General features: G+C 35.6%; 1 protein-coding gene across 1 annotated transcript in view; it reads right to left on the reverse strand.

Annotated features, from left to right (window-relative positions):
* The window catches only part of LOC104165855 (neural cell adhesion molecule 2-like), a gene marked incomplete at its 3' end in the record, with an annotated part of 29,783 nt that overhangs the window by 8,762 nt on the left and 9,532 nt on the right, over positions 1 to 11,489 (reverse strand). The window contains exons 4-5 of the mRNA XM_009705612.1: positions 9,980 to 10,117; positions 5,176 to 5,293 (exon numbers count right to left, since the gene is read on the reverse strand). Coding sequence (XP_009703914.1) covers positions 5,176 to 5,293; positions 9,980 to 10,117 — 256 coding nt within the window. The remainder of the gene's footprint in view (positions 1 to 5,175; positions 5,294 to 9,979; positions 10,118 to 11,489) is intronic.

Below are 11,489 nucleotides of genomic sequence, written 5' to 3' on the forward strand. Positions count from 1 at the left end.
GCAATGTTATGAAAAAATGCGTACATTCCAGACACTAGCAAAGCATCCTAAACCGCACTTTGATGTTCAAGATCCAGCTTCACAATTTTATTGTCACATTCTAAAATATATGCGTATCAAAAACACTATAATATCTTTATTCTCAAATGTTCAATATTGACTTAATATTAGAAGAATGCTTGTGAGTAGAACTCTTAACATACAGCTTACACTCAAGGAAGGATAGAAGGAAATCGGTTAGGCAAACACACACTGTTATGTGTGAAACATTTAAAAGTGTATTTTCTAAGCGTAACTGTTGCAGTTCACGTTAGTAGCAATGTACCAGCTTATTAAAAATATTTTAAATTACATACACATAAAGCCTATTGGCACATAAAAAACCCTTCATGAGAAGAAATTGTTTCTTCTCAGTTGTTGTTGGCTAGCCACAACTTAGCAGCAAGGCATGACTCCAGATGTTAGAGTGAGTTCTGACCAGATGGTACAGAAGTAATAAAAGCTGTGAACAATTCTGAGGGCTGACCGAGGCTTGACCGGTCCCTTTGAGCACCTTGGCATACACACAGTTATCAAAACAGTTTCTTTTTCAAGAGTGTAATTCTAACTTTTTTTTTTTTTATTTCTTATTCTGCTTAGTTTGCTGTAGGTTTCTTTTGATCTTATTTCTGTTTAATCATCAACAGCTCCTTCTCATAAGCACCTACATAAAAACTGCCTGATTTTCATAAGCGTTGATAATCCTGCTGACAATGCCAACTTCTTGAAAACAAACTATTTGTAAAATGAAACCATTATGCATTACTGAAATATTCATTTCTAATCTATTTGATATGTCTAGTTTAGGACATCTAGTTTTATTTTAAGATTTGAGTAACAATGATTTTCACTTCTTACATAATGCTGGTAAGTACATATATTTCATATTTTCTAAAATAATATTTTCCCTGAAAGCAAGAATACCTCTTCTTTCTTGGGAACACTAATATCTGCTAATAGGATTCCCTTGGCATCTATATAGCTTACATTTTAGTAACATTTTTATAAACTCTAGTCCACTTAGCTGTCCACTTTAAGACATTATTGTGATACTTGTTCATCTGCTTTCCAAAGCAAATCATAGCAATTGTTTTGCAGAACAGAAAAGGTCTAATTTTCCACATAGGTGGTTTCACACACACAAAAAAAATCAAGTGATCTCTGTTAGGAGAGAAAAGTCTATATTCAAGGTCAGAAATAGTTTCCAAAGGCCTGTTATCACAAACATCACCTGTATCTATGACAATTTTTAAGCAGAAATCAGATCATGAGCATTTCCCTGGACCCTCTAGTGAACAGGAGAGATTCAGATTGATGCTGATATTGGACAACAGGAAAACATGAATAACACGTTAAAAGCAGACTGCTTATTTTGTAAGATAATTCTAAGTCCTGTCAGTAAAGATAAGGGGATTGATCCAGCTAAACTTTACTAGTGCGAATTATCTCCACAGATGTAAACAATCATCATGTTTTCAGTAGGACTATTCACATTAGTAAAGATTTCCAGTTCATGACCTGTACATTTGGATCTTTATCTTTCAGTCCTGGCTAATTTAATTCTATTAACGTATTGCTTCTCTGAAGGTTATGCTTCACATTAATGTAATATCAGCTTCAACAGAGATACCAGTCAAGTGGTGAAAGAATTAGATTCTCTCGGTCCATGAAATACCAACAAAGTATATATGCATATTAAATAGAGCAGCAACTAAACCTTGCTAGCCTTCCTTCTTGACTAGGTATTTCAAACTGACTAATTTGTAAGTGAACTAAAGCATTTGTTTGAGAAACACTGCCACATTAGTTCAGATGCCTCCATTTTAAATTGACAAAATCTTAAACATTGTCAGCACCTGGAAATGAAAAGGGTTGACGTAAATAGTTAAAGCTTTACAACACCAGGTACTGTCTTAAAGAGTTTAAAGCTTTAAAGTACTGTTTTGTCCAGCATCTTGCTTACAGTCAACACAGAAGGATATATAAGCCACCTCAACAGTACTGTCGTCTGATTTTTAAAATACAGCCATTTTCACGCCCCAGCTGAAGCTGACCTGTTAAAGCAGTTCATTGAAAACCAAAAATGAAACAAGAGAAAAGAAAATCAAGATAATTTATTTTTTAATTGACTAAAACATCAGTGGATTGTAAGGAAGGTAAGACCACACAATGATAGATCCAAATTATGCAGGCCTTGCTAAAGAAACTTCAATAGAGTGAAGGAGAGAATAATTGGTGTCAGAGCCCATTTTAAAAGGCAACCAAGACATGAGAACACTGAACTGTGTATAGAACAGGTCCTTAATCCTGATGAATCATCTCAACAGGTATGGATATACTTTCTATACCATATAATGAAAATCCTCCAGCATAATGGAGTAGAAATCATTCCCACCCTTTTTATCAGAGCTTTTCCACAGCTCTTCAGAAAGCTCAGTATACTTTTGAATGTTTTACAAGGAAACACTATTCTCTGTTATAACAGTTCGCATCTCTCTAGACTTTTTTCCTTAGCATAGCTATGGGTTCAGAAAACAGACTTCCATTAAGTCACTTTATTACACCTGCCCATTTTACAAATGGTTAACCTGAGGCAAATTAAATAAAATGACTGAACTCACATAGATAAATGGTACAGTTGGGAATAAAACTGAACACGATTCCCATAACTTGCTGTAACCAAAGGTTATAAGCCTTCCAAAATCAGCATTAATACTTAATCAAATTCAAGATGTAATTCCACTTATTAAAAAAACAAACCAAAACAAAAAACCAAAACCACTTGCATAAAACTGAGGTTAATACCAACTCACATTCAACATCAAAAAGTACATTAAACAGGATGAAATTGGAAATATGACACCTTGGCCATTAATTCTGATAAATTGATTCAATTAGGTTCTCAATGGATGACAAGCATATTAATAGTAGATAAACTAGTTTTGATAGACTTTCCTACCGCTGACAGTGCTTTCTAGATTTTTCTCAAAATCAAGATAGATTATGTTGATTTAGCTTTCCTATTCTCAGTCTAATTTCTAAATAAAAGACATCTGAAATATTCGAGAAACTAAGGTCTTTATCTTGACATATCTGTGAGATAAGTCCAAGGACAAGGAAAAGATATCAGCTTATTCTGAATCCTTTTAACTGGCTACCTATATGTAAGTAAAAAGGGACTTGAACAGTTCCGGACAGAGACTTCAGAAATTTGATGCAGAAATTTAGTACTGGAATACAATTTAGAATCAAGTTTGCTTCCTCTAGAAAAAAATTTATTTCCTCCCATCTTTTTTTCCCGTTTGCATATCAATAATAATAGCCTGTCACAGAGACATGGGGCCTTTTCCACCTACCACTTTACCACCTCTCACTGTCAGCAAATAAAAAAGCAAGAATATTTTCTACTGCCAAGAATTTATAGCCTAATAAGACAAAATAAAATGAGAATGAAAAGAAAAAAAAAAAAAAAACAGGGAAGGGAGGAACATCAGCCAATATTCCTCACTATGAGATAGCTCCTGAAATAGGAACAGAACAGAAGCTTCTGCATTTAAGATTCAGTATCCAGTACACAAGCCTGTGAAGCTTTTGTAAAATCTTTACAAAAGATATTTAATGAATGGTTTAAAAACGTCAGTTGCCTCACAGGCTGGCAAACCAAAGGAAAATCCTTCAGTAGGCTCTCATCAGTAGACATAGAGGTAAGTGTCTCTCCAAGACACATAGCCTGTGCACATTCTGTAATATTTATAAAATATTGAAAAAAAAAGACGACGACTGCAAACAGAGGTATCCACAAACTGTGGAAATTTATGCATTCTTTCTTAACAATATAAAACATCAATGTTGATTGTCTCACAACAAGGCCATTTAGGATACCAGATTTCAGACAACTCCTAAGAATTTTGGCCAGATAAGACAGACATTGTAAAAAATTACTTCAAAGACATCAAATAATCAGAATATCCAACCTTAGTTTGAATTCAGTATCAGTTCTTTAATTTGGTCTGCATATTTTGGTTTTCTTTTTCCTCCCCTTCACTAAATTTTGAATTCTAAGCCACATTAGCGAGTTAACTTTATTTATTTAACATCTCCTGAGATTCAAATCGCACAAGAGAAAAATTAAAATCCACATTTGACTTACGGCATGTTAAGATAAATGTGTCAGTCAAAGGAATCTAACATTTAAAATAAATCTAATGTTGTTCAAAGATTCCAAAGGAGATTAAGAATTGATGGAAATCCCTTCTATGTCCATTTTGAAAATTCAGTGACCTTTTAATTCATCTGCAATAACGTAAGTAGATGCAAATTATTCAGGTCTAAAATAGAAATGAGCACTGGTATGAGGTGTCTGAGACACTTTCTATCCCAGGACTGATGCATACCTTTGTTAACATTGGAAGAATACAGAATGTACAGCTATTTAAATTTTTACAAATGTTATATGGTAAGTGTTCCCAAACGACACAGTTATACTATGTTCATATCATTGATATCATCAAAAAAACCCCCGTGAACTTTAAAAGCAATTCCCTTTTCAAAACATATTACATTTTTTAAATTACATAAAATACCCTTGAAACTTATTCAATGAAACACTCCTGTATCCTAGGGGTGTCTAAAGCCGTATCTCCTCCTGAATCCCACTGAAATGGATAGTTAGGGTTAGAATCTATTTTTACAGATGGGGAAAATGTTATCTTTGTTACCAGTATTGTTGATCTGTGTTGGATACTTTTTTGTTGCATAACTGCATTATGTTTTTACCTAATGCACTCATGTGTAAAAGTTGTTGGGAGATTTTTGCTTCTATTGTTTTTGAGATATGGACTCATTGCTCCAGCTTTATTTGTTTCTGCTCAAATATGAAAAAATCCTGTCAATATGGCATTTTAGTTACTTTTTGCATTTATCTCACTTGCTGGTAACCTGAGTGCAATTGAATTTGTCTGAGTTCATTCACTTATTATTGCTGAACCTAGCTTTAGAAGTCAGAACAGAAATGAACAGCAAATGCTCTTAAAGTTCAGTAAACAAATTAAGGTTCTGCAGCTTAATGGACCGTGATAGAAAATCGCGACACATTAAAACAATATGCTTTGATGTATAGACCTCAACTGAACTTACCTGTACCAACTGATTTCAGGTGGAGGTGATCCAGCGGCTCTGCAGAACAAAGTTACTGCCTCTCCTCGATTTGCAGTGGCATTAAAGGATTTCTGTAGCAGAGTAATTGCAGGGGGAACTGAAAAATAAAACATTATGTCCTATTAATGGAAAAATAAACTATTTTATGTGTTTCCAGAGAAATGTGAAGCACAGGATAGGATCCTTTGCATAATTTGGAATTTATGGTTACACTTAGGGAACAAGTTACAATATGAATTATTATTACTAATGTTTCTTTACCTTTCTTAAACACAAGATTTTTAATATTATCAGGACATTTATAAGCTTTTTTTTTTGCACTAGAATAATTTTTTTAAAAGTCTTTTTCAGCAGTCCTTCAGTTTTCTTACAGATCATTTTAAAGTGACTGAAGTTATACCTAGCATGTGTAAGACACAACAGAGTTATGATGGGCACTAATTTATCTATCTCAAATGAAAATGTATCTCTACATTTTTTCTCTTTCATTGAATTATGAAGCAGACATACAACTATGTACTTATGTCAGACAGTGCTTTTAAAACAGGTGTCAGCACATAGTAGTCTTGATTATGCATATTTAATTCTTTTTACTGAACTCCTGCATATTTCCTGGGTAGGAGTATCACCAGCTTCAAAAGGTTAATGTCATAGAACCCAACGGACGTAATTGTGTTCGAGAATGACAAATTTTGTCTCTAATTGATGGGATGAAGTTATTACTAAAATTGTAACAGTTCACAGACAATCTCTACCCAATAGAAAAAATAGCAATAACATTTAAGACAGAACAACTCACAGGCTGGTATTTAACATCTCTGTTCATATGGTAATTTTAAGACAGGAATCCTAAATCTGTTTCCATTAACTATCAAGCAAATAAACAAATAAAAACAATCCCAGCAGACTGGAAGGAAGAGGATATCTGGAAAAGAAGGAATGTCAGAGAAAGCGAGAGGAAAGTGAAAAGATTAGAGGGTCACAAAATATAGGTCTCTGCTAGCAAGAACTTCCTGACATCACAGAAACTCAATTATCCTTTTTAGCTTTAACTTTCACTAGAGAAGGAGAAACAGGCAACCCCAATGAATTTTCTTCCGACTTCCCATTGCACTTCCATAGGTTTTTCTCACAAACTGTTGAGAATCAACTTCTGCTGCTTTGCACCAAATTATTTTAGCTTTAGTATTCCACTTCAGAAACCTTTCCAGCTTCTGAACCTTAAATATATCAAATTATTAAAAAATAATGTGCAAGAATGATCAACGATCAGTAACTAAATGTTGTTATCTACTTTTCACACTTTTTTATGGTGTGCTGAAATCTGTGTTTCACAGATCACTTCTTTCCTATCTGAAACTGCATGGGCCATTACTCAGCATACAAAACCCCTCTGTTGTGCAACGGCAATTTATCTCTCTCTCATGAAAAAACGTCACTTAGAAAGCGTTTAATACATTTTAGCCATTTTGCAGTTCATTCTAATGTCTAGACGTGAAAACATCCTCAGTAACATGAGGGGATGAAACAATTCTTTGCCAGAAGTAGCAGGTTCTTGATTGCTCACAACTAAGAACTACAGGACTACGTCTTGGTTCAGCTCATTATTTAAGTGCTTTAGTCTTCCAAGAGATACTGCAATGACAATGAAATGAAATATTATTATTTCTTTCCAAAAGTCAAATTTTATTTTTCTCATCTTTCTTTCTGGGAATGCTTCATCAACTGTGAAATTTTCTTCTATTTACTTAGGTACCTAACTACGGGTACAGCTACCTAACTTCAGGCAAAGAAAGAACGAACTTTTGCAACATGTTCTTAAATCATTCGGGGAGTGGCTTTTCATCATTTTGGTGGTTGCAAGGTCTAATCCTTCATTTTATAGTAATAGTTCTAGTGGTGATTCATCTTTCTTGCCTCCACACACCACAAGAAACCATTCTATAGGCAAGTATCATCCACATGATGACTCATTTATGACCAAAATGGCCCAAGGGAACTTATCTCTTGTTCTTAAATGTAAGAATCAGAGGTTTAATCCTAGGTTTAATTTTCTCCTCTTCTTGAGAGGATTTGATCTCATATCATCTACCTCTGAGAGACGGGTCTTCATCAGTTTGCTGTAAGGCTGAGGTGCTCTCAACCTCTCAAAATGTTTTTCCCCTCTCTCTGTCCTCCCTTTTCAGTTGGACAGAGGCAAAGAAACAGTACCGAATAAAGTACTTGTTCACATAAGAGCTGGTCTTAGTTCAAATCTTTGTTTTGAATCAGAGGATGTATAGGTCACCTGCACCACAGATAATACTCTAAATAGAGAGCAATGAGTAAAAGAATAGCTAATAGTTTCTTTTTTAATTAAATCTTCAGCACTATTCTTGCAAAAGGGAATCTAGGATTTCACACAGTTCTACTATAGTTTACATTTTTGAGTGAAGTTTGTGTAAAAATTGGAACAAATCACATTTGCAGAAATATAAATATTAACTATTGCTATATAATACAGAAGACATTTAGAAAGCAACATACTCATATACTACTTGCAGTAAAGAAAAATCATACATGGAGAATTCTGCAACTCTCAAAATAAATCAGCAAAGTTACAACAGTATCAGCTCCCATATTCCTCCTGAAAACGTATTTCCACTGTAAAGCCTAAATACATATGTAAGAGCAAAGACTAATATTATTGATTTAATTATTAACCTCATCCTTCTCTACATTCACCTCTCTCCCTACAAACTCTCACAAAAACTTAAAATTTGTAAACTGTAAAATTATGGGTTACATGATGTGCCGGTTTTCCTAAAGTGTCCCTATTTCTATGTTCTTTAGTGGCAGTTTATCCAGCTTCAGAGACCTTGTATGCTTCTTATTATGTGTTTGTACAGATCTTAGATCTTTCTGTAGATTCTGTAGGCACCATTGCAATATAAGTAAACAAACAGTAAAGTTCTAAATTTGAATAGTTTCTACCTACAAATACTGTCACGATAACCTTTTCTTTTTATGCCAAGCTTTGATTATGCTCCAAAGAAAGCAGTATTGCTTATTTTTTGGAAAGGAGACACAGCGGACATACAGCCATGTAGCTTTTAATGGCCTACAGACTGTTCCATTTTTTATTTTTTTTTTCTCCCCCCTTTTATTTTCTGAATCCAACTCATTCATAGGTTTTCCTTTTCACCAAAGAGCATTACAATTTTTCTTTCTGATTTTCAATATTACTCTAAAAACTATTTTGGGCCAAATTTAATACATTCAGCTTTATGTAGGAAAATCTGTGTATTCCTATAAATGAAGCAGAAAATAGCTCTTAATTGATACCACTCCACATGAGCAACCACATCAGAATAGCTCAGTTGTCAATTCCTCCTCCTCCCAACTTTGTGAACTAAAGTCTAGAGGTGAGCGAGTGTTAGCATTCTTGTCTACACTCATAATAAATGCATGAAGAACCAAATTTGTGGATATAATCCACCAATAAATGATGTGAAGTCAGACCACAGTTTGCAATCTTACATTTTAGGTTAAATACAGGCGCTCTCTCAGCTCAACTGCATATAAATACTACATAGAAGTGAAAGGTGTTCAGAATGTAGATACATATCCAGGTACATGAATAGCAGCAGCAGAAAATCTCATTCAGCATTTTAGATGCTATCAGATGCACTGTTGGAACTGTACATAACCGGTGGTCGAGGTAATGCAGCACTACAATGCAGAGAGAGGAAAGCAATTTATCGGAGGGGGGCTTCACAGTGCATAGGGCATGTACTGTTAGATTCTATCAGAATACATAGGATAATCACCCACTTGCCTGCCACCGTCTGTATACTATCTACCGCAATCTAAAGGATTCTGCTTCAAAGACTGGTGCTTGACTACATGGATTACATAATAGCTGTGCCAGAATCTGCTCCTTCTCCTGAAGTTAACTGAGAATTCAACTTACATACTGACTTCTGTAAACTGGGGTTTGCCGAGAAGGACCAGTCAAGGACAAAGTATTTAAAGCTCAGAACCTAACAGGCATGATGGAAGTAGTTTCATTGAAAAATTGACATTAAACAGAATGCATAGATAAAAAACGTCCTTTACAAACTGTGTCCTTTCTGGACAATATATGAAGAGAAATTTATTTTTCAACAGGTCAATCCAAATTTAAGAGAGAGGTTGACCTAAATGCTCCATCTTGTCTTAATCTGGTCATATGCCTTCTTAGAGGTTTATAATAAACTAATAAAATGTATAACGCCACTTTTCAGATAACTCGTTATATATTTTACTCCTCATAAAAATAAAATGTTAAAAATCTGTAAGTAATACTCTTAATCTTAATAAAATGTATCTGTGACATTTTGGACAGTTAATAAAATATGTTAATGCAGTAAAGGTGAATAACTATGAAAAATCCAGTGTGCTTTTTTAACAGTAAATGACAAAACACTCAAAAATACAGGGTCAACTGAAATACCATATATTATAATCTGAAACTAAAGTCTTGCAGTGATTGTCAATGTTTTGTGAATGATTAAAAACAATAATCCAGGTTTTACATATTTATATACACTGATACAATGAAATGCAGTGAAATCTATTTACACAGTATAGTAGATTTTTTTCAAATATGAAACAATTGCATTTATAGGAAAGCAACACCAAACAGACATGACAGCTATATTAACCAGTTTAATCAGGATTTTTTCAGAAGCTGATATATTTTAAAATAGGCTATGATAATCAAGTAAAGCAAGAAGTTAATTCAACAATTTTTACTCCTTACCATTCACAATAACAATTATGTCCCGAAAGTCAATTTCTCCTCTGGCTTCCACTCTTCCTTCACATCTGTATACTCCTTCATCACTTTTATTGATGTTAAGAATTTGGAGATTATTGTTTGCTAATACTGCAAATCGATCTAGAAAGGCAAGTAAGAGATTAAGTGGTGTTAGTCAATCAAGACAACACAAGGACTGCTAATGTAAATGAGTAATATTTATGTACTTTCTTCGTACAATCAGAATGCTCATTGACAAAAAAATAGTCAATTTAAAAGTAAAATGTCAGCCAAGAATTTTTTTTCCCACTCCAAAATATATTGCAACTTCCCAAAATTCCATCTGGATTTTCCATCCATAACTTCCTACTTACTCCGAGTATTCATCAAATGTAAGTTAAATTTCTAAATTACTGCAAAATGAGTGGAGTATTCATGAACATCTACATAGAATACGGAAAAGGTTAGAGATGGAAAAAAAAATATAGAGCAATTGATAATAAAATAAGAAAATGCTTCTTCCCTGTCTATCTAGATTAAGCAACTTTCTTTGTGCCCATTTTATGGCACTATGCTCAATCATTTCTCAGCTTGCTTGCTCTCCTTCCCTCCTCCTGTTCCTTTGTGCATTCTCTATTACTCAGTCAATGATGTATCTCACCATAGTCTAACGCTTCATAGAAATGGGTACAAAGACATAATCCAAACCACTCTACCTTCAGCATAGACCAGCATAAACTAAAATTCAATAGACTTTTTGAGTAGCTTAAGTTCATTGAAAAAAATCAGGTTCTGAACAAGTGTGCGTACACTTCTCTGCACATGCAGCAGCAGAATTATAATTTGCAAGGGTAAACTGAAACTGAATTTAATTTTTTCTCTCCTTTCTGTCTGGTGTATTGGGTTTAACGTTTCAAGATGTTGGTAGCCGGGGGCTGCAGGGCGGCCTCTGTGAGGAGGGGCCGGGGCTGCCCCGTGCCGGACACAGCCGGTTCCAGCCGGATCCAACCGACCCCCACAGACAACCCTCGCAGGGCACGGCCCAGCCCCGCAGACACCATGGCGGTGCCTCCGGCAAAGCCGGGGTAAGGAAGGGCAAAATGCTGTGCAGCAACTGTGAGAGAGGAATGAGAAAAATAAGAGAGAAACAGCCCTGCAAGCACCCTGATGAGAGAAGGCGGACAGGAAGGACGCGCTCCAGGCACCGGAGCAGAGACCCCCCTGCAGCCTGAGGAGAGAGCACGGCGGGGCAGATGCCCACACTGCAGCCTGGAGAAGACTCCATGCTGGAGCAAGGTTATCCTGAACAGCAGCCCTTGGGAAGGGCCCACACAGGAGCTGTTACGGACTGACCACGAACTCAATTTCCCATCTCCCTGCACTGCTTGGGGTGCTGGGGGGGGTAAAGGAGTCAAATGAAAGAGTGAGCTGGAGCAGGTTTGGTGGGGGGGCTTGTGACCCCATGGAAGGGACCCAGGCTGGAGCCGTCTGTGCCTGACCGGCCGCACCCTGG

Source organism: Cariama cristata, unplaced genomic scaffold, assembly GCF_000690535.1.
Source record: "Cariama cristata isolate BGI_N322 unplaced genomic scaffold, ASM69053v1 scaffold6398, whole genome shotgun sequence".
NCBI classification, from domain to species: Eukaryota; Metazoa; Chordata; class Aves; order Cariamiformes; family Cariamidae; genus Cariama; species Cariama cristata.